The 25,242-nt window shown below is 33.8% G+C and overlaps 1 protein-coding gene across 1 annotated transcript in view; it reads right to left on the reverse strand.

Moving 5' to 3' along the window:
- Positions 1 to 3,488: 3,488 nt before the first annotated feature.
- LOC149793322 (uncharacterized) overlaps positions 3,489 to 25,242 on the reverse strand; it is a 54,227-nt gene continuing 32,473 nt past the window's right edge. Inside the window, exons 5-7 of the mRNA XM_089968981.1 lie at positions 22,323 to 22,571; positions 15,092 to 15,161; positions 3,489 to 14,075 (exon numbers count right to left, since the gene is read on the reverse strand). Of these exons, the coding sequence (XP_089825107.1) occupies positions 13,315 to 14,075; positions 15,092 to 15,161; positions 22,323 to 22,571 (1,080 nt within the window). The 3' untranslated portion in view covers positions 3,489 to 13,314. The remainder of the gene's footprint in view (positions 14,076 to 15,091; positions 15,162 to 22,322; positions 22,572 to 25,242) is intronic.

A 25,242-nucleotide genomic window follows, 5' to 3' on the forward strand; every position in this document is an offset into this window, starting at 1 on the left:
ATTACTACTATTACCTGAGTGCAATTTAAGTTTTTTTCCTCAAACTAAATTTCAAATTCACCGTTATATGAATGACATAAAGTTTTATTTGTAAAACCTTAAGAATGTGCCACATTGAAAGTCAATAACAGCAGTAATGGTTTAACATTTAATTTACGGAAAATGAACAATACAATATATTACATAAAATATTTTGAATTTAAACAAAAATCACCAAAAGGTTACATCATGGAAACATAACAAAATACAACAGATGCGAAAGACAGAGTATTCAGATGGATTAAAAATAAACTAAAAGACGGCAGCAAAGCAGCCGTATCCACACACTTTTCTGAAGTATCGCTTCCCTCTCAGACCCAATTAGGTGTATGTAAAAAAAATAAAAATCACTCCATCCCAGAGCTTTACCCTCTAGGCATGGATCAAAATTCTGAAACATTTATATAAGTCAACAGATCCCAAAATCTTAAGTTTGTATCATATCGTTCTGTATGGAGTTGCGATATCGTCCACGCACGCGCATATGTCAAGGTGAGGCGAGTCTGACTTTGGTCACAGCCTTTTCTATGAAAAGCATGGGAATAGATAGAGAAAAGCCATCGTAAATAAACTTTTTCTCTGACTTTTAACCCATCCACCAACTGCACCCTTTTTTTCTTATATGTTTGACTTAACATGTTCACAAGATAAAGTGGAGTACAAACAAAACTCTTTTATCATGACCTTTGACCTTTAGCCTAATTTCAAGAATATGATATTAATGATCTGATCTCGTACTTTGTCAAGATATACCCACATTTTAAGTTTGGTTTAATACATAATCTATACAATTTATAGAAGGAAAAATCGTTAAGACATTGAACAGGCAGCATACAATGTACTCTTCAGACGTATGTATGTATGTATGTATGTATGTATGTATGTACGTACGTACGTACGTATGTATGTATGCCTACTTACTATTACAAGGAAAGAAGTAGTTAAACCAATTCAAGTAAATATAACCTGTAAAAAGAATAAATGCATCAATCCTTACGAAAAGGAGAAATGAAACAAATTTCCGGTTTGATAGCGTTTTGTGTCGAGGGAACAAATACATGATATATATATTGGTTAGTCATCGGTTGCGTTGTCTCTCTCTCTCTCTCGCTTTATATATATATATATATATATATATATATATATATATATATATATATATATATATATATATATATATATATATATATATATTGTGACTCCTGGTACATGATTTTATCTAATTTTAAATTTTTTTTAAAATCATGTCTGTAAACTGTACAGATTATCTTTAGTTAGATAATTTACCAACGTGACTAGGGTCTGTTTTATGAATAATATGAGTGTAAAATTGCATAGGATCTATAAACATATGCTTACGTATGTGCTGAGAATTACTAATAATAATCGTAACAATAAGCCTTAATGACCACTTTGGTTTAATTTCTCATTGGCTGATCGAGTTTGGACTGCTCAAGAAGAATTTAGTAACCTCCTATTGGTTGGGCTAAATCACATGAACAGGTAATATCGAGATAAACTGAGTAGTAAGATCTGTCACGTGTGGTATGTTGTGAAATATAGTCGTAACAGAAGGTGTATATAAGAGAACTGAACAATCTGATTCATTCCTATTTTGGAGTCATTTTCATTTCTTGCATTCCTGTTGTAAGTCTGCAAATGTGTTTTATATTGTACTTAGATATTATTGGGGAGGAAAAACTTGTGTTTTGGACCATTTAGTGGAAATAAATAGTGCTCAGTATTTGGACTATATATTATTCTGGAACTATTGTGGATTATTCAAAAGAGTCCTAGAGAACGCCATCTTGACAACGACACGAACCTTGGCTGACCAGTACATTTCTGGTTTTGACATTTATACAAAAAATTTCATTTATGTGGACTTTCATATACCTTTATCAGGATTATTTTGGAGTCTCTGCGTAATACTCAAAGTTCCTCTCATATTTTCATTTATAACTTTGATAATCAAATTATTTGTTAAGTTTTGCATAAATCTGTTACTTAGTTTGTGCTGATGTTGTTGTTGTTGTATGGTTTAACGTCATTTTTCAGCAGAAGATAGGCTATACATGGCGGCCAGTATAATTGGTGGAGGAAGAACCCTGGAAAACCCCGGGAAGAACCACCCACCCACGAGAAGCTACTGGCAGGCCTTCTCACGTACCCACGTTAGCCGAGCCCGAGACTCGAACTCACGCAGACAGAGGTGAGATGGCAGTGATCCGTAACGGTGAGCGCTTTAGACCACTCGGCCACTCGGGGCCCCTTGTGCTTATAGATACATAACTATATATATATATATATATTGCGTTATAAACAAACACCCGAGTAAAGACCTTTAACATCGAAATCTATATCAGAATGCCAGCAAATTGTTTCTTAAGTCAATAAAATACAAATAGTTGTCAAAATTCTTTTTTATATGCAGGTCACAGTGTTCATGAGCTCAATAATTACCATGAATACATTTTTGGTCTTACCTCTTCAGGCCAAATTTTAGGTTCTGGAAAATCAGAATTTTCTCTCGTTTTTTTTTTTCTTAATCATAATGGCTTGGCAAGACTCCCAATGCATACCTCCACTAAGGAAACAAAAGAGCAGCAGCTTGGTATCTCAGGACAACATAAACAACAGAGAATGCTAGATACTTACTTAAATGACAAGCTTAGGCTTTGAATTGTCATACCCCGACTAACTTTTACTTCTTAATTTCAAATAGATTGTTATAAATCAGAAAGGAAAATGTAATGGAAAACAAGCAAAATTAAGCCATGACCTTGACTTCAATGTTATATGCAACACACCTTTTAATGATGATTTATAGGGATACAAAAATTAAGCCATGACCTTGACTTCAATGTTGTATGCAACACACCATTTAATGACGATTTATAGGGATACAAAAATTAAGCCATGACCTTGACTTCAAGGTTGTATGCAACACACCTTTTAATGATGATTTATAGGGTTAAAAAAATTAAACCATGACCTTGACTTCAATGTTGTATGCAACACACCGTTTAATGCTGATTTATAGGGATACAAAAATTAAGCCATGACCTTGACTTCAATCTTATATGCAACACACCTTTTAATGATGATTTATAGGGATACAAAAATTAAACCATGACCTTGACTTCAATGTTGTATGTGACACACCTTTTAATGATGATTTATAGGGATACAAAAAGTCTCATCCATTAATCCCCAATCGCTATATTAAAAAAAGGTTTTACAAAAGCAAAGGAAATGTGAAGAAAAAGTTTAAATATTGAGCCATGACCTTGATCTGGAAGATATAGGGCCTTAGGTGAGGTACATGACATGTATACCAATTCCCATACCTAGATCACAAATGATTTTAAAGTTATAGCGTGTAAATGAAAGTATGATTGATAGATGGATAGATGGGAATGTTAATACAACAAAAAAAGACAGAACGCTTTCTAATTTCATAATCCAAATATATTTTAAATTATCATCAATGATATGCATTAATCCCCGAGATATTGTACACTAATAGTAATTCATGCAGTGAAAATATGACTATGTAAAACATGTTTATATATACAATTTTCTGTATACATTATTTGTAAACATCTTTATACCATTAGAAATTAATACTGTTGGATATACATTACACAAATTTCATCCAACTATTTAATACAAATTATGTGAATATGTACAATGCAACCAGACCTATATGTACTATCCACCATCAGGATGGATCAATTTGTGGGTTGTGTGCTGTGTTGTTTAGGGTGGTGAAATATAGCAAGGAAGAGGAAAATAGTAAGGAAGAGAAAATGTCAGCACAGCAGATAAGAGAGATGATTAAAGTCAAACCTATTTTGGCAGCAACTTTTTGGAAGTAGAAAATGTGGACCAAAACCGAGCCATAAAGCTAAAAACGGGTTGGTACTACTGGGTTACACACCAGCTGTGATTGGTCGATCTGGTGAAGATTTCTTATTTATCATGTTTAGCAAAGTGTAAATATGTTTACACTTCTTTATCTCACTGGGCATGGGATTAAAGGATAATTAGCCCTTGACTACATCCAGTGTGATTTTCTAGGAAACATCATTAATGTAAATTTACATGGCCATTGTTTTCAAAATTTGTAATACTTTTCAAGTTTACATAAAAATTTTTAGTCATGAAACATGTTATTTTAAGTCAACAGCAAAATAATTCAAGTTGGAACATAAAATATGGAATGTCTTAAACATAAAAACAGGTGACTGAATTGATACCATCATACCTTGAAACTTGCCTTAATTGCTCTAATTATAGCCCATGTTTCTATGTCCCTCCTGGCTTATTTTATCTTTCAACTGGCTGAAAGGTCCAGACACAAGCTGGTACCTTAATCAAAAGACTTTAATTTCTCCAAGAGATCACCACATTTCCTAAATCTGTTGCCTTATCTAAACAATTTCTAGTTGTTATCTACTATGCAGAGAAAGCCAAAATAATTTTATTTCTTAGTACCATGTACACTGGACTGAGGCTCAATGGATCTTTTTACCACTGCCACTCCTATGAATCGAAGGGCACATAAGCAAATTATCTGGACAGTAAGAAACTAAATAATCTTTAATCTCCAAATTTTAGATAAATGACAGTAATCAATCAGGTGTTAAGTTTGACATCTCAGTCACTGTGTCATTTATCATCTCAGGTTATATAGCAAACTGGCTCTTGTTTTGACCAACTTTCCTTGATGACAGTCAAGTCAGGACTACACTCTGATCATGTTTCCCACATATATAGTAGGGTTCGAGCTTCTAAGATAGGTTTAACTGTACAGTGTACTCCTGAGATGTGACCTATATAATAGTTTTAACTGTACAGTGTACTCCTGAGATGTGACCTATATAATAGTTTTAACTCAGCAGCTTATAATAATATACTGTATATTCTGATATAACAATAAAGTACATACAAACTGAAACACAGTTTTGTACAGGCGTTCAATCTAAACTTAACCAAAAGCACAATTTCCACACTGTTCAAGATTGAGACTTCAAATGGAATATGATATGGGTGGTCCATAAACATACAAAACAATTTTTGAACTTTGATCAATCCCCAAGGAGTGGTATTAGGGTGGTTGGGGGAAGTAAACTGGGAGTTGGGGGAGGTTCAAATTAAAATTTCACCCAGTCCAACACTGTTCAGTCTTAGATGTACAAGAACTGATATAGCAGATCATAACTCAAGTACAAATACTTATTAGCTTTAGAATTAAATGAGACAAATGACACAGACGTGGCCCCTGGGTTATAAGATTCTGCACTATATGCATTTAGGACCAACTAGGAATCATAAGAAGTATACTGGTAAAATCCCCATGCAGAGATACATGAAACAATCCATTTAGAATGTAGAAATAGCAATATTTTCAAGATGGTCACCACTGAGGCCATATTGAGGGTTAATTTGCATTATTTTCATTTAGGCCTGAATAGACTCCATGAGAACTCTTCTAATGAACACTTCATTTGGGCCTGACTAGACTCCATAAGAACTCATCTCATGAAAACTTTTTTTCAAAATGATTTACCATTTGAGTGTAGCAGTAACAAAATATCCAACTGCCAAACATATCTTTTCTCTGCTTGCTCAATATTTTTTAGATTAAACCCAAGAAACTCCTTGTTTATGCTCTCACAATCATCAAATATCAATATGATCTATGCCATTGTTTACCAGTTTTCAACAATGAAACAGGCATAATAAAAATGCTTTCAATTTGTGACATTGGCTCATGAATAATTCAAATTTAGACAAAAATAAACCTATTTCTGATTGGTTTAAAATCATCCAATTATTGGAAAAACCCTGTCTGTAACCAATCAGAGACATTTTTACTAACACCTATTCCCCATAAATTTTGGTAGGATCAGCCACTGAATGCAACATAGGCAGGACTGGCCTTTGAATGCCAAAAGCAGGTCATAAGTATAGATGGGACTGAAAGCTGAAGGAGTTAAGTAATGAACAACAAAACATTTATGACATCTAAGAGTGAAATCTCCATCTGTAATGACTTACCATTTTTGGGAGACTAACGATATCAAGATTTTCAATATGGTGGCCGTGGTGGCCATATTGAATATCTGATGTGCACCATTTCCATTTAAGACCACCAAGACATCATGACAATGATGATATGACCATCCATCTAAGAATTTCCACATGATCTGCATAGTGAGAATATTGGAGTTCCTCTTGGGACATTTATCAATTATGACCAACTAGACACCAAAAAGTCTTTTCAGTGAAACCCCATATATGATCATTCACTCATTCAGGAGTGATAACCTGATACTGACATTTTCACTCACAACCAACCAGGCGTCATAAAAAGTCTTTTTGCTAAAAAAAAAAACATGCTGATAACACCATTCCTTCAGAAATAATGATAGCAAGATTCTCAAGATGGAAGCATTGGAGCATTGGCAGCCATACTGGTTGTGTAAGCAGTACCATTTTCATTTAGCACCAACTCGACACCATAAGAATTCTGGTGAAAACACCATGTCAATCTGTTTGTTTGTTCAGAAGGAATCCAGTAACAAGCTGTTCAAAATACCTGCACTGACAGCCATTTTGGACATCAGATCAGCACCACTTTTATTTAGGACCAACTAGACATTGTAAGAAGTCTTTTAGTGAAACCCAAGGTTCGAACTCAGCAGTCATCTGAGGCTAGTAATTTCTCATAGTTTTTTATAAATGCAACAGTCTGATGGCTAGTTAAGTTTCAGTTGTCACCAGTAAGCATTTATTTATGCTATCATATATAATGCTTTGAAAATCTCAATGATCGGATGATCTCAGTGCTAACAGTGTTAATTCCCAAGACTCAAGCCGCCTGCCCCCCTTAGAGGATTAGAACAAATGAGGATTTTGAAAATCAAAACATTGTTACTGTTCAAGTGAGGGATCTTCTTACTCTGATTTCACTGCAGCACAAAAGGTACTGCCTTAAATCTCTTTCTATGGATTTATGATAAGTAATTTCCCAAAAATGTTCAGTCTTTGATGAACTGGCAAAGGAAATCATTCACCCAGGATTAAACACATATCAAATTTAGTTTTAAATAAAACCCTGAACCACATGTGACCCTTGGGAATTAACTCTGAAATTACCAAGATACCCATTATACACTAACAGGACATACAACAATAGACTTGCCAACCATAACAAGATCATCTCATTAAGGCAGTTGATTTTTTTCTGTAAGTTTGACCAGTTTTCAGTGATGTGTAACAAATTATCATGTACTGATAATTTGGAAAATTTGTTTTTAAAACATTCAGTATTCCAAACTGATTCATTGATGATAAACATTATGTTCATCTGAAAAGTATGTCTACTACATATACACCTTGTTTACCTCTACCAGGTCAGGGTTCATACAGATCAGGAGAGCTGAAATTCAATGACCAGTTTCCAGTTTTCAATGACTACTCACAGTATCAGGTGTTCTGCTTCAGTTACTAATTCAAATACAAAAAATAAATATACACATAAATAAATGTGATATGAAAGGAAATGATATTTAAAAAGAAAGTCACTGTGACCCACATATTAACCATTGCCTTTTAGCTTCTTCTAAATCTGCAACTCCAGTGCTTTCACTTCAGAGATGCTGCCAGGATTTTAACTGATTGGGGGGGGGGGGATTTATTATGAAAATATAGAGGAAGAACAAAAAGGAGGGAGGAGGAAATGGCCCTAGTTAACTATATACCCAACACTTTATCTTTAAAAGATGCTGCCTCTAATTGTAAACACATTAATCTGTTGATTTTTCTGAGCTTCATCCGTTTCTCACCAGTGTATGAATATTGTTCTATGCTGAGATACTCCTGCTAATGGGACATATACATATCTAGCTTAGCCAGCTGGAACAATTTAGGAAACTGTTCTTTCTGTTTATTATATTATTTTTTTTCACTGCTCATGGCTAACATCGTTTGGAAACTTTGGAAACTCCAAAATAAGGTTTTGCACAAATATTAGCTTTGCTTAAGTTTCACTTTCTTGAATAGTAGCTTTGCTGATTACTATGCCAGATTTTATATCTGTTCAATAATGCTGTATTAGGATTTTCAGTCCATTAATGCCACAGTCTGCTTGTTCAGATAGTGGTATTTTGTTCAATAATATTTACTTCCTAATTTCATTTTCTGGTTATTTATTAATCTTTTCTGAACCCTTATAAGGTTATATGTAGTTACGCACAAGCTATTTTGAGTAATGCATTTTTAAGAACTGTTAACTTTTTTGGATTTACCCTCATCATTACATATTTATGTTTAAGATTGTTATTAGGCCAAAAGCTGAATAAAACTGAAATCTAAAAATAGCAGGTAGACACAATTTTCCGGACTTTGGGAATTTGCAAACATGTCAAAAATATAAATGCTTTTCATAGTACTCTAAATAAATGTGTGATATCCCAACTTTTCCACAAGTGATTTAAGAAGACAGTGAAATCATATATCCCCATGCCATTCCTATCTAGTATAATTTGGCAGTAAATCATCCCCGACTGTACATTAGAAATCACTGATCATTGATTTACTCCAGGCGAATCAAAGAATATAAATCCATATTTACTATTCATTGTTGCAATTACACTCATTCATGTATCTGAAAAATGAGCAGTAAATAAAATATCCAGACAATAATTGAAAACACTTGCCAATAATAAGGTGTTAATCCATGTTCAAAAGTTCGTAGATTAGCGCTGTCAATTGCCAAAGGAATTGTTCCGAACTTTACACCTCCTGTACTGACGATCAGACCTATTAAAATTACATGTCTCGAATTTAAAAAGTTATGAACTTGTTATATGGTGTGCTGATTTTGGTCAAAAAGTTTACATACATTTGCAGCGTAACATATTTTCGAGCTTTCAAAATGACATCAGTTCTTGTTTTGATTATATGCATGACCCACTCAATCCAAAGCTAAACTTCAGTCAATGCGCATCATCTAAAATTCTCAGTTTTAAAACTTTTCTTGCCCCAATATTCTAGGAAATTCAAAGCTTTAAAACAAATTGCCATCAATATCATCACCATTAGGCCAATATGCCAAACTGAATCATCTAATATGAACCATACTAGGATTGAGCTCTTTTGGATTGTCTAGGTAGCCCACATTTTAAACATGCATTTGTAAATCTTCCTCAATGCTTGGTTCAAACTATGACATAATATCTTTTCCAGGACCCAATGTGACAATTAACCTTAGTGAAGGGAAAGAGTGCTAATGACATCATGTGAACGGGGTGCTATGCATGACATCCAATTATTTCATATGGATTTCGATAATACTATTAGTATTAATAGTGGAATTGCTAGCATAATAACAAACTCAAATTGTACTTCCAATCATTATACAACATAAAATAAATGATCAAATGTAAAATTTTCAATCACTTTTAAGTTTTCGAGCAAAATCTCGAAAATTCAATGACCTTCAATGATCTAAGTGAAATAATGACTTTGAATGACCTTTAATGACCATGTGAACCCTGACAGTTGCACAAACTTCCGTTCCAAACCATATGCAGTTCAATGGCTTGTTATCTGTCAATGTAATTCTTGGAATTTTTGTCTTCATCTTATATGATGGTAATCATATCTACCGCCATGTGACATAATCAACTCATGATGTCCAATAAACATAATTGGGTCCCTTCCTGCATTTACTCAGAACAATCTGAATATTCCTTTTCATTCTTCTGTACTGATTAAAACTTTTCTAAGACGTTAATTTTTTTCCTTTCATCTGTAACATGCATCAGTGGCTGGACACCATTAAAAATTCTATAATGAACAATTTGATCATGCAGATGCTCTGCATGGAAAAATAGGTGTAGTTAAAATAGTCCAAGGTAGTACTATAAAGTTAGTCTGTTCTCTAATTCTACTAAAGCTAATGTGAAACCCGGATCCAAATGAAATACGGACAAGCCAATTATCTGGATTTTACTGCAACCATCATATTTCTTTATTCTGTTTACTCCATAACGTCATATTATAAGGGTCACTTCTGTAAGACTTACAGCAAAATCTAAGGGTTGGCAGGTCTACAGAAACATATTCCAATATGCAACTGAAATTGGTCTCTGGATCTACCAACGCTTTGTTCCACCACTGACCTCCTCCAAACTCAGCCCTAAGGATATCAATTTAGCAGGTGGAATAGAATTGGGGAGCATGGGGATATGTGGGTGTACTCATCTCACACCTATACTGAACAAGGTTCATTCTGCCTACACATGTACATTACAAGGACCCCCCCTTTTTAAAAATCGACAATATATTCAGCTTAAATCATGATATCTGCACAAGCTGACAAATGAATCCTAAAACAGACTGAAGTATGTGTACTTGATAAGGATCATTCTTGTACAACAGTCTGACTGGCAAACTTGGAATATACACACAGATGTTTGCAAATGATAGACAATTCATCCGAAAATTATATCTGTTTAAGCACCAAATAAACGCCAACTTACAATTTTCTAATCTAAGAAAATAAGTTTTACCATACTTATCCTTACAGAACAAGCTAAATCAAATATGAAAGCTTGACAGTATTGGCTATGCCATATGTAATTGATATAGAAATCTGCTAATTGCAATGCCATTTCATTTATAAGGTTTCAAACATACAGTAGATGAATCAAATGCAATACTGTGCTGACCATCTTGGTTGAAAGACAGTGCCATTACAATCTCGGTACATTGCAATTACCAACTGAAATTTATCCTATGTTAATATATTTAAATTATTGTCTTAAAATAGCCAAAACAATGGTATGTTATACATAAATATATAAAACAAAAAAAAAAGCTGATATGGCCCTCACTTTTGGTAAACTTGTGTTATGCATATCAAGATGTATCCATGTGCCAAGTAACACAAGTCTGTGGTCAAGCTGTGAAACTGAGCATGTCAAAATCTTTAACACTTAGGTTAATATAGGATGCTGGCAGACATACAGATGTACATACAGATATCCAGGACAATATATTCATTACTATACTGAACTTCAGCCCAGGTAGGCTTAACAATGCAGTGATGACACATAACAGATTCCTTTAACGTGAATGCATAGGCTTGAACAACTGAACACAGTTTCTCATTTAAATGCAAACATGGAATTTTTCGCAATTAATGTAAACATGGATTTTCTCCCTGAGTTCATTCTGAATAATTCAAGGTTGAGTTATCAAGTTACATTAATTGATGTAACATTTTCAGGTCTATATGATACAATTTAACCACCAAAAATTATAAAAAAATGTCACAATTTTTTCCCTCCAGAATATCTACCTAAATGATAAATCTGATGAAAAAAGGAGTGAACATGCAGACAAAATCACAAATTACTCCAGGTTCAACTCACAAAGAGTTATTCCATGGTCAGCAGTGACACGGGTGATTACAAGTTCAGTGAAAATCTTAAGAAACAATTCTAGGTCTGCAGGTCCCCATAAAAATCATTTAAATTCATCAGGTTTTTCCTTGCGATAATTTTCTGCTTAACAGATTTCAGATCATGTCAATACTAACAGTGGTATTCAATGATGGCCAAAACTAATATACCTCAAGGACAGTGCTTTAAGATAGAACAAAACAAATTGTATTTTGAATGCCTTATCATACATCTGGGTGGATTTTAGAGAAATGATTCCAATAAATGGTAGTTAGAAACTACACAGAATATAGCTATCATTCTAATTTCTTGACTGTTTCCAGAGAAAATACAACTTTAAATAGAACACCCCTAAAAACATATGGTTGAAATGTAGAAATCAAAGTACTGAAAATACTCATGGCTAGTGGTGTTCAAGTGATACTAATCAATGAAAGATCAGACGGAAGAACATACTTCAAGAAACATCCCTATTAATGGACCATTTATTTTCCTATCCTAAACCCTACTCTAAAACATTTATACAATAAAAAAATTTGCAATATTGTTCTTAATTTTCTTTTCCATATGTCAAATGAGAATTTATTTTAACATTTATAACATTATTTGAGGCATTATTACGTGATTTATTTTTACTGTCTGACGGGGGCCTGGGTAGCCAAGTTGTCTAAAGTGGTTGCCTTAACTGATCACTGCCAACTTGTCTGTCTGCATGGGTTTGGGTCTCAGGCTCAACTAATTTGGGTATGTGAAAAAGCTTGGCAGTAGCTTCCCATAGGTCAGCGGTTCTTACAGGGGTTTTTCCTCTACCAGTTATACTTGCCACCATGTACAGCTATCTTGAGCTGAGTAACTGGTGTTAACTCAAAACAAGAACAATTACTGTTTAAGCATTACCTGCCATGAAACAATATCCAGAGGAGATAGCTCTATCAGGTACAATCATGTACCTAAATGGAGTTGCCTCCCTGTGCTACAAACTTGACCTGACAGACCAGCGTCTTTCTGTTCTGTTACTAATTATAGTGAGCCAAATGGATATGTTGATGGTGTTCAGAAATGATATGAATAATATCCATTTAAATCAAAGAAAGCTTTTTTTGGTCTCTGTCATGTTACAAGGAATGCTATTTGTAAGCAATGAATGAAATGTCAATGTGAATAATTATCTACAGTGACTCGAATATTTCATATTCAGCAAAATTTCATTAACTCATATTCATCACAAACATGAGACTGGTTCAAGCAATAAAGAGTCTAAATATTTTCTTTGTCTACATCAGACAAAAAGAATTTCCCCCACTTTTAACAAATGTTTGGGATGTATTTAAATTATGCAAGTTGTAACTCATTTCAAAGTACAAAAATTGAAAACCTTCATTGAGAAATAAGTTTAGGGTATGAAACGTGCAGTAAATTTTTTTTATGACTGTTGACATTTGATGGTGGATGAAAAACGAAAAATTCAAGGGTACAATTTTTTTTAACGAAAATTTGTGTGCCAGTAATCTTTAAGGGACAGTGTGTCTATTTATCATACATTGTGAATTCAGTATTTAACATGCAGTACCAAACTTTATGGATTTCCTGGTTACTACAAACATGAATTTTTAATCGTCAACAATCACAGACCCTTCTGCAAAAATTACAGGATCCATTACAAATTCTACCAATATAAGAACCAATAGCAATGTCATTTGCTAGCAAAGAACACAAATCTTCATGAAAATTAATGTATTCACAGTAATCAATGTTGAGATAACTAAAACTCAACTGAACAAAATAAAACCTTTCTTCACTTTGCACTTGTTGAAGTAAGTGTAATTGCCGATTCTGACTTTAAGGATGAAGTACTATGTAGTCCAGTGGTGGTGAGAGCAAGTCCTTGGTCTGATTTGAAACCATGAAGTCCTGCAATGGCAACCTTTTGTGAGAGTGAATTAGCATTCAACAAACTGCCCTGAGATATGTTGGCTGGTATTACAGTGATAATATTGGAGTTCGATGTGTTTATGTTGAGTGGAGTGGAGTTGATAGTTAATCCTGATGATGATGTTGTACTAGGTGATGAAACTGACACCATTTGTGACATTTGAGATGTTGGTAAATTAAGTCCACTAATCATAACAGATGAATTAGATGATGATGGTGGATTTATCCGCTTTTCTTTCTGTCTCCGATTACAAAACCAAACTCGAATAACTTCCTTCTCCATGCTGAGATTGTCTGCTAGTAAAGTGATTTCTTCAGAAGTTGGTTTTGGATTACAAAGAAAGCTCTTCTCCAAAGCAACTCGAATGGAAGTTTCAATGCTAGTGCGTTTTTTACGTCTGCGTGACACTGATTCAGGACTTCCTGGTTCCTCACTCCCTGAGAGAGTGGTAGGATTTGCTGACACTGAGTTTGCATCTTCTAGCCATTTTTGAAGAAGTGGTTTTAACTTACACATATTCTTGAAACTTAGATTTAAGGCTTCAAATCTGGATATTGTAGTTTGACTAAAGTCATTTCCGTACAATTTTCCCATGGCTAAACCAACATCTCCTTGAGTGAAACCTGCAAAATAAATTGGAAGTGGTTTATGTCAAATCATAAAAATCTTTACATCTCCATTTAAGAAGTATTAGAGAGCAATTTCTTTTTATTCTTAACTTTCTGGGTAAACTTGTCCTGTAAAACACCTGTGATGTGGTTTGCAGAATCACATCCAGTAGTATTTTTTAAAACTAAAAGCACCAACAATATGCTTTAAATAGCATGTATTGTACAACTATATCTCTTATCTGCAGCTTTTAAACAATAAACTGTTCTGGAAGACGATTTTTTAAATAAAGCATTTGTGGTAAAGTGTATGGAAAAAAACCACATAATCAAAGATTGCATGATCAAATACTTTGTCAATAAATAAGTAAAAAAATTGGGTACCCCCCTCCAAATAATGAATTCAGATAGTAGCTAGCTGAAAACTGTGTGAAATAGTTACTGCCTGTAGCAAGCAAAACCAGCTGACTGGTGAAAGAGCTCATTATAACAATTAGGTATTCAATTTGATGACTTCCACGATATCCGCATGCTTACTCTAGAAACAAATGTGTGAACCATTTAAATCGGAGACATGTGACATCATCTATGGTGGATGACATAATTATTCCTATTTTCCTTGTAAAATGAGCATCCAATCTGGTAGCAGAATGGTAAATACTGTTTTTGCTCACTACAAATGTCAAAGGCCAATGTGAACAAAATGGCTAACAACCCATACCTAGCAAAGATGTGTTATCTCATACAGTGTAAAATTCTAAGTACTATGTCTGTAATGTTTTTGATGGATTTCTTTTGTGTATACTAAGAGGCAGTGGCATGTTTACTGCTTGCTGAAAAACTTAAAAGCTTTAAAAGACTCCTAGCTGTCTACCTTCAGTAAGTGAGGAAGTTGTCAACACTGCAAAAATAAAAAATATAAACATATTAATCTCATAAGCAGGATAATATTCTTCAGTCAAGTGCTTATACTATTCATTCCATGAAAAAATCACACACACAAATACATTAAATAAATGAGCAAACTTTACCTAGTTCAATTCTTCTTCTCTTGAATGTTTTTGCAAACTGCTCCAATTCCTCCAAGTCAATATTTTCTTCCTGTTTGAAAAACATAAAAGAATACATGTACATTATCACAACACAAATTATTTAATTTTTCTGACTGAGTTGTCACTTATGCTTCGGGTAATCTACACAACCACAATATTAGATGTAATCTACACCATAACAATATTATGTGCAATCTACACCATAACAATATTACATGTAATCTACACAACCACAATATTACATGTAATCAACACCATAACAATATCACATGTAATCTACACCATGACAATATCACATGTAATCTACACCATTACAATATCACATGTAATCTACACCATGACAATATCACATGTGATCTACACCATGACAATATCACATGTAATCTACACCATTACAATATTACATTTAATTTACACCATCACAATATTACACATAATCTAAACCACAACAATATCACATGTAATCTACAACATCACAATATTAATGTAATCCATACCATCATAATATTACACATAACCCACAACATCAAATATTACATATAATCACAATATTACATGCAATCTACACCATCACAATATTATATGTAAATGATGATACTAAATTCAATTAACCATAATTTACTAGATTTGTAGTGAGCCATGGAAGAACACGGAGAATGAATTCATTGAGAATGCACAATACAATTTTTTGTAGAAGCCCAATTTTTTTTAAGTAATAACAATTTTCATGGATTCAGTGGTTGCTTAAACCACAATTTAAAAACTCAATGAACAATGACCCTTCCTTATGAAAAGAAGAGGATCTTTGCCCCCAATCCAAGAATCTGATAACCATTTTGATACCCACAAAAACAGATTGACTTACAGTATTTAATTTATATAAGAGTATTGTGAATGGAACAATATTGCTGTCCCATGTTTAACAGTCCTTTATAACTGAAATCTGTTTGTGTGCAGAAAACATTTTTGCTCTTTCACTTACAATGACATGGACTTTTGACAACAAAAAAAATCAAGGGCTTTATTTTCACACACACACACCCCAATTGCTAGCCAATCACAAAGTCCGGTCATGGTCTGTGATGTAGAACTAGTCATTATGTGGAAACCATTCTTATTCATTTGATCACACTGCCCTTGACCTTTGCGTTTTTCACCCAAAAATCAATAGACTTCTTCCTTACCACCAAGTACAAGCCATCCAAATGTTTGGTACTCTCCATGATATTATCTGATCATCTTGTTCTGGTTTTTAGATACTTTCCATGATGTTATCTAATTATTTTGTCCAGGTTTTTAGATACTTTCCATGATGTTATCTGATTCCCTTGTTCTGGTTTTTAGGTGCTTTCCATGATGTTATCTGATTCCCTTGTTCTGGTTTTTAGATACTTTCCATGATGTTATCTGATTATTTTGTTCTGGTTTTTAGATACTTTCCATGATGTTATCTGATTCCCTTGTTCTGGTTTTTATGTACTTTCCATGATGTTATCTGATTATCTTGTTCTGGATTTTAGATACTTTCCATGATGTTATCTGATTATCTTGTTCTGGTTTTTAGATACTTTCCATGATGTTATCTGATTATCTTGTTCTGGTTTTTAGATACATTCCATGATGCTACCTGATTCCCTTGTTCTGGTTTTTAGGTGATTTCCATGATGTTATCTGATCTTCTTCTGGTTTTTAGATACTTTCCATGATGTTATCTGATTCCCTTGTTCTAGTTTTTACTTTCCATGATATTATCTGATTATCTTGTTCTGGATTTTAGATACTTTCCATGATGTTATCTAATTATCTTGTTCTGGTTTTTAGATACTTTCCATGATGTTATCTGATTATCTTGCTCTGGATTTTAGATACTTTCCATGATATCTGATTCCCTTGTTCTGGTTTTTAAATACTTTCCATGATGTTACCTAATTATCTTATTCTGGTTTTTAGATACTTTCCATGATGCTATCTGATTCCCTTGTTCTGGTTTTAGGTGATTTCCATGATGTTATCTGATCTTGTTCTGGTCTTTAGATACTTTCCACTTTGTTATCTGATTATCTTGTTCTGGTTGTTAGATACTTTCCATGATGTTATCTAATTAACTTATTCTGGCTTTTTGATACTTTCCTTGATGTTACCTAATTATCTTATTCTGATTTTTAGATACTTTCCATGATGTTATCTGATTATCTTGCTCTGGATTTTAGATACTTTCCATGATATCTGATTCCCTTGCTCTGGATTTTAGATACTTTCCATGATGTTATCTGATTCCCTCGTTCTGGTTTTTAGGTACTTTCCATAATGTTATCTGCAAATAAATACTCTTAAATCCAGATATGGAATCAATGGCATATTTATCTGGTCAATGGTAAAAGTGTTCCAGCTAACAATGGCCCACCCCACCATTCAAAATGGCTGCTCCATGCTCCTTTAAGCGAGTCCATTTCTTCCTGAACTGTAAAATTATGAAAGATAACTATCAAATCTCCATTTAAACACAGGTAAGACATCCAATTTCACTCAAATTGGCAAATCTTAATAATTATTTTAAAACAGAATGAGACTGTTCGTCAGCTGATGGTGTTGAGCAGTATATCAAGATAAGAATGGTATTTCTTGCCAAGCAATGGGCGTAAAGTGTTTATCAAAGTGACACATCTACTATGGACAACCAAATCTGATTTGGAAAGGATTCAAATCTGCATTCTTCTGGTCACCAGTCTGACACAAAAACCACTGATAAAGATGGACAAAACACCTGTTCTGCCTATATGGAATGAGGGTTTTTGCACATCTGTTAACCTGTTAAATTAATGACGGTAAACATGAATATTTTACAACAAGGCATATGCCAGTTTGACCAACAGTATAAATGCCATCAAACAGAAGAATATACAGGAAGCAAGGTTCATTCCTGAACTTCAACAGCTTCTAGGATATAAAGCTGAAACAAAAGCAACCATCAAACAATACACCCATGACCTTCAACTTGAAGAAAAGACCACAAATGTGGACTTCAATACCTCTTCAAGTGACAATAAGTGTACCCAAATTTCATTATTTAATCTTAAATATGTCTCAAGTTTTAAAAAAGATGAGAAAAGCTGCTGAAACCAAACATAATGGCCTTAACACTGGCCTTGACCTTAAAGATAGGGCTCACAATGTGCAAGATGACAAATATAGCAAGTTTTATCACTAATCTTAAATGACTTTCTTATAGAACTGAGGGAAAACTTGAATACTGATCCTTGACCTTGAAGATATCACTCATCCACCGTGGTATGCAAGATACAAAGTGAAAACCACAATCCATCTCTTATTCTCAATAAGCTGTTAAATCATTTAGAACAAGGGAACTGCAATGGAAAACTTAAAATATTGTCCCATGGCCACAACCTGGAACATACAACCTACAATTTGGTACATGAGACAGTTTCTAGTGATGTATATAAAATTTCATCCCAAAAGCTGAAGGTCTCTAGGTCAGAGTAGGAAGGAAAATGTAGTGGAAAACTTTGAGTCATAAACTTGATCTTGAAAACACGATGCCAGTGTGGTGCCTGACGCACCTGACTCTAAAGGTAGGACCACTACTGAATGCAATACACACTCTAGTGATGATGTTTCATCCATTAATATCAAATGGCTTGAACATTATACTTACACAATTGAGCTGTGATGACCTTGAAGATATAACCTTCTAAACATGATGTATGTGCACAAAGTTTCATTTTGTAATCTCTAACAGTTTAAAGTTATAAAGTGGAAAGAAAAATGTGACGGAAAACATGAAATATTCAGTCATGATCATAGGTTTCAAAATATTATTTGCACCCCTTTCAAATGATGTACAAATTTCATCCCTTAATCTCAAATGGAAGTGTACTGCAACAAAAAAAATTGAAGAACACTTAGCCAGGACCTTGACCTTGACCTTGAAGACAGTACCCCCAATCTAATGTGATATGCTGCCTAATGACCATTTGTAAGGACACAAAGTTTCATTACTTAATCTCAAATACCTTGGAACTTACAGTGTGAACAGGAAAGTGACAGAAAACTTGAACCACCGAGTTATTTACCTTGATGCTGAAATAGACTACCAATGAGGTACTCAACACACCTTCTAATGATAGAGAATACTATACCAAGTTTCATTCCTGAATCACAAACAACTTGAAAGTTACATAGCAGGAAGAAAAGTGTGATGGGTAATATGAAGCACATACTACATCAATCGCACTCTGCATAAAGGCATTGAACAAAAATGTCGACCACTTTTGCCAAAAAGGAGGGGAACAAATACATCAACCACTTTCTGTGAAAAGGTGGTGAACAAACAATATCTCGTTGTAACATATATTCTGACAAACTGAGCCGCAATTTTAGAAAGGTCTTGTTGTCCCATGGCGACCAAACATACTTTTCAGAAACATTAATAACTGACCTATAATCAAACCACATATAGCATATGCATTTGAACAGCAAGACACTGAAAATGATTTAAAAAAAATAAAAACATACACTCCAAAAGAATTAGTAAACCATTTAACAGATTTTCCAGCCCCCCCCCCTTTTCTTAAATGAATGGCGCAAATAGGGAAAAAATATACCACTGGTAGAATATAAGCATGTACATTTAAACATAAAAGAATAGAGACGCCAAAAAAGAGACATAATGTTGGCAGAATGAATACATGTCTTTATAAACATGCAAAAGAACATAGATGCTGCCACACCCCCACTTAGCCTGAATCTGATGTGCAAAAAGAAATTAGTTACAGTGCTTGTAGAATGCATTCGTTTATTTATAAACATACAAAAACAACCCCAAATACTTGAAATGTCTGGGAAAAGGAATGGGATATAACTCTAAAGAATGATAGCAGTGTGATGACAGAACATGCTTGCCTGAAGTAAACATGACATCTTTATTTTGTCAGGCCCACCTGTTGTTTAGCTAGAGAAGACAGACATTAAACTTTAATACTGAGGTTAATCTAGGGTGTTATGGACATACTGATGGACACACACCCAAAAAAGTGATCACTGCCAAACTTCCACCTGGGTGGTCTTAACAATAATGCCTGCCACTCTGGAAAACCCATGAGAGCATCATGGTAGAATATGCACATGTTGGCCTTGTGTCAGTAACATTGGTCATGTTTCAGGGCAATTGATTACAAGTTGTGAGAACAGCTGTACACATACAACTTATCATATACATTGTAAGCTTTTAACACCAAAAAGGGCAAACTCTAAAAGCAAATGCATCAAAGGTGACTGAATAAGATGTATATACTGACCCCGACGTCAAAAATATCTACCAATTTTGAACATACTGTCCATTGAAACATGTGGGACTACATGCACGTACATGTGCAAAAAATGCAAGTATAAGAAGGAAGGTTAAGCCTAGTGTTATATGCCTCTGCCATATTCAGCAATGAATAAACATCTGCACACTGCAAATTTAAACCAAAAAAAATCATTGGAAAATGTTGATGTTTTATCATTTGAATTTATATAGCATACATGATGATTCTCTAAAAAATGTTCAGAGTGCCTGTAATTATGTGATGCTTAGAAACCTGCCAGCTATTACTCTGGTAAGTCTTGATGTACATCACAGTTTGACACATACCGATACATTAATTCAAAACATCTTTATCTGAGATAGCTATAAATTTTTCTCAATTAACAATATTTTATCATCCATTGCATTTTACAACAATATAATCCCAGTGAGTATTATACAATGCAAGTGATTGTTACACGAGTCAACATCCATGCTGCAGTTTTAATTGCTGGTAAAGTGACCCCTGCATCCCAGGCATGTGAATCTCAAGGAATTGCCTCATTTCATGGATATTTATTTCTGACAAATATCTGAAAAGGTTCAGACTGATCCAACATGATCACAAATGAAGGACTATCTTAGTGGGGTACACATTATCTGGGCAATTCATTGACTTCTCTAAGATTTTAATAATCTGCCTCTCTCATGCCTGCCTGATGCAGCCATGGAAAGAAATGAACTCAAGGAATGGTAAGCAATTTGCTCAGGTAAGTAAATACATCCCCATTTCTTCTGGATCTCACCCTACCCTAATGATGGTGATATACCCATAGTAAAATAAATACACAGCTCTTCTGAAAATAGATCAAGTATGACAATAGTGAAAATGCATATTTTCTGATGATTATTATATGCGTGAAGATTAATACTTATCCAGTGAAAACTGCATTTGCATTCACAACATTCTGCAAAAGATTACATCCAGCTGTGAGTAACAAAGACATTATCTCTTATAAAACTCACCACAATACAATAATTTGTCAATCTGTACTAAATTTTACAGCAGTCCATAAACAGTTGCAAGCGAAGTTGTATTCACATGATTCTATCTTGCACTGCATTCAGCAGCAGGACAAAAAGGGCAATAACTCTAGCAAAAAAATGCAAGAGCACATGAATTTGAATACAAAGATTCGTAATGATCCACTGAAAACTGAGGCTAGTTGCAATTCTGTCAGGCAATATATCCTGCTTGAAGTCAAAAAGTGCAAACAACTCCAACAAAATCACACAAACAATGTGATTTCTTATATATGCATAATGATGTCCATAATTTGTTTTATCAAGTTCCATATCAATCCATAAAAATTATGATACTAGTTGCAAAGATTCTGTTATTTACCACAATCAGTTGCAAAGGAAATAACTCAAACAAGGCCAGGGCCTGCAAGACATGTCAATGAACAAATAATTATTGTAAACTGTATGGCCTCAATTAAACCAATGTGTCCAAAGATTAGAAACAGGGCAACAAGTTTATCAAAAATAGCTCGAGCACAGTGATTTATCTTCAGATAATATTTATAAAATTCACATGTTTATTGGTGATCAATTCAAATCTGAGACGAATTGTGTTCTCAAGATTCTCTGATACACTGCACCCAGATGCAGGTCGAAAAGGACAATAATACAGAAAATAGGGATTTGTCAATATGTGCATATTTAGGTGATGCCCATAATATTTTCTAAGTTTCACTGGATCCTTCAAAAAGTCATGGAACTAGCTACACTAACAAGATTGTATGCTGTAGATAAGGGCAGATGGACATTATGATTTCTATATACCCTCTCCTATTACAGAGATGGGGGTGTAACTATATGCAGATTGGTAATATGTCTTACAGGAGGTAACTGTAAAGCTTGTACTGGTGAGTCAGGTATTTCCAGAGACCCTGACTGTTGACTGGTATTGCTGCTGTTATTTGTGTTGCTTGATAGACTCAGCTGCATCACAGGGGTGGTTGGAGTCTGAGCACTCGTTGTCAAGACAACAGTCTGAGTAGGCGCTGACTGGACCTGTGTCTGCTGAACTGACTGCGGTGTTGTCGTTGCAACAGTGGCTGTCGTAAGACCAGGAAAAAGGAGGTTTCCCTGAGTAAACGTAAAAATTAATATAAATCAAAACATTTTCAAAAGCATACATTTGTGTGAATTTAGTCAAATAATATTAACAATGACTATAATTTAATTCAGGTTAATAGCAATATAGATACAATATGTTTATAAGTAAGAGCACCAGTACAGATTGCAAATTGAAAATATGCTGAATTATTAAATCAACACAGCTTTTTCAAAACAAATAGCAAATAAATTCAGTATCAAATATATAAAAATCAATAAAAGTACACATTTTGTTTTCTTTCACCAACTCATTGCTTTAAAAATGTACTTCAACTGATTTCTAATCATGCAGTCACATTAACCAAGAATAAATACAGAACCATTCACCACTGGATAACTTAAACAATTTTAAAGCAGCTATCTAATAACAAGTCCATAACTGATAATAAGCTTACCCCCTTCATAATTTTGGCAAACATTTACTAAAGCTATCTTTGTCTAATAATAAACTTACCCCAAAACATTTGGAAATTTTGTATTGACTGCCCCCCCCCCCCAATTTTGCTATTATAAGAAAATCACTAAATCTGCATTCAATTAAACTGGTCTACCTGCCGTTTATACCATGCAACTACATGTTTCAATACCAAAGTATCATGGAGAAAGAAAAACATTACAACATAAAAAGATTGGGTAATGTTTACTTCTTGATCGTTGCTGTGCATTTTGTGAATATGAATACACTGAAAGGCAATATTGTATGCCCACACCAGATCTAGTAGAGCATGAATGACTCAGCAAAATACTGACCTACTGGACCTTTGGTCAAGGTATGCATTTTTGAAATAAATTTAATCTGCAAAAAGGATTATTTTCTTATTAGACTTATAATATCAGTAACCTCTGGCCTTCAGATGCCCAAGCTCTCCATAAACTCTGGTGAAGGAATTTGTGTTTAGTGTTACAACTCTATGGTCTTAAACCAAGTAACAGACAAAACAAAAAGTTTTGTAAAATTTAAAACTTAATTTATTTCCCTAGAACACAAAGTTAAAAATTAAGTATAACTTACATCAGTATGATTTAAAACTCAAACAGTCCCAAAATATATATCACCAGTCCAAAATTATACAGTATTCAAAATGAGTTCCAGTTATGTGTTTCGAATGAAGTCCCTATCTATTGTGCTGATGTGCCAATTGCCAGGAATAACGCTGACATACTAACAGTCTTCATGTATCAAATATAATCCCAAAGGTCTTTAAAGAAATTGACTGTAATTCCAAAATAGTTACTTAGTCCTAAAGTTTATGAGCACCTTGTAATTCCAATGAATAATTGAAATAAATAAATCCTCTCAAATTGTGATTGAACACAACTAAGGCTGATTCTATAAATACCCATGTTTAAGATATTAACAATTAATTCTGTTAATCACTACCTTATCTAAAAATCTAAAACACAATTTATGAACCTGGATGAATGTCAAAAGTTCATTTCCAAATCATTCCAACTTTTCCAAAGGAAAAAACCAAGGACCTGAACTCGAATCACATCAAATTCACCACATGATTGAATGATCACATAAATATGCTTACCCCAAAACATTACCGTACCTTACAGTACAAACCCATAGCAGACAAAATTAGCTATCTAATGCTTTTTAAATACATTAAATGACCTTTACAATAATAATCATAGCCACTAACACACACTATGAATATAAATATCATTAGAACTAAAGTTCTTATGTAAAAACATTTTCTTTTTCTTCAATTCTTAGTGACACTGTCCAGAGACCTTTTGTCTCTATGTTACATGGTAAAAAACCAGAACTTCTAAGAAAACATTTTTTATTTTTCAACCAGTGACATTGCACTTTGACCTTTCAAAAAATAAATCCCAATAGTCTTCTACCTTATCCCACGTGCTATCCATACCATTTTGTCCACACACCTGATGTGGAACTAGTGGTGTGCAAAAACCATATTTCTTCTTTCAGTCAGTGACCCTAACTTTTGATTGAAGGCTGCTTCCATAGGTCATGTTCAAAACATCCACAAAGTATAAACTAAATCCATGATACAGAGTTAATGTTACATTGTGGGACTTTATTCAGTTAGTGATCTTGACTTGTTATTTTTTTAAACCCCAAAATGAATCAGGTTTTTACAAAGTACAAGTCATGTACAAATCTTGGTAATGGTACATAGTGGAGAACTTGAGTCATTGCATCAAAATGAAATATGGAACAGATAGATGAAAGGATAACATTAACATACTGTATTTTCGGCATGTTTTCAAAAGTCATTTGCTTTCAGAAACCATACATCTGTCATACGAATATTAAAATGTCTTTAAATTTTTGGACACTGCTTAAAACTATTTCTTTTCTTAGCTAATGTTTCATTTTCAAGTAAATGTCTGTGTCTTCATCAGTAATTTAACAGACTAAATTGGCTTCATTCAGTCAGCAATAAATATCTGAATTTTCAATAACTAAAATAAATGTAACCCTTTAAGTCAATAGTTATGAAAAAGTGCCCAATATTTCATATAAATTCCTCAAGATATAGGGTCTAATTTAGGAAGTGTGATTTCATGTTTTTAAACAGAAGCACTGAAAAATCATCAAACTATGTGAAAACAGTTAATTATATTTTCAATCCCTACCTTTAAATCTTTGATAAATTCTTTCTTT

Source organism: Sinohyriopsis cumingii, chromosome 8 (genome assembly GCF_028554795.1).
Source record: "Sinohyriopsis cumingii isolate HCF-2022 chromosome 8, ASM2855479v2, whole genome shotgun sequence".
Classification (NCBI taxonomy): Eukaryota; Metazoa; Mollusca; class Bivalvia; order Unionida; family Unionidae; genus Sinohyriopsis; species Sinohyriopsis cumingii.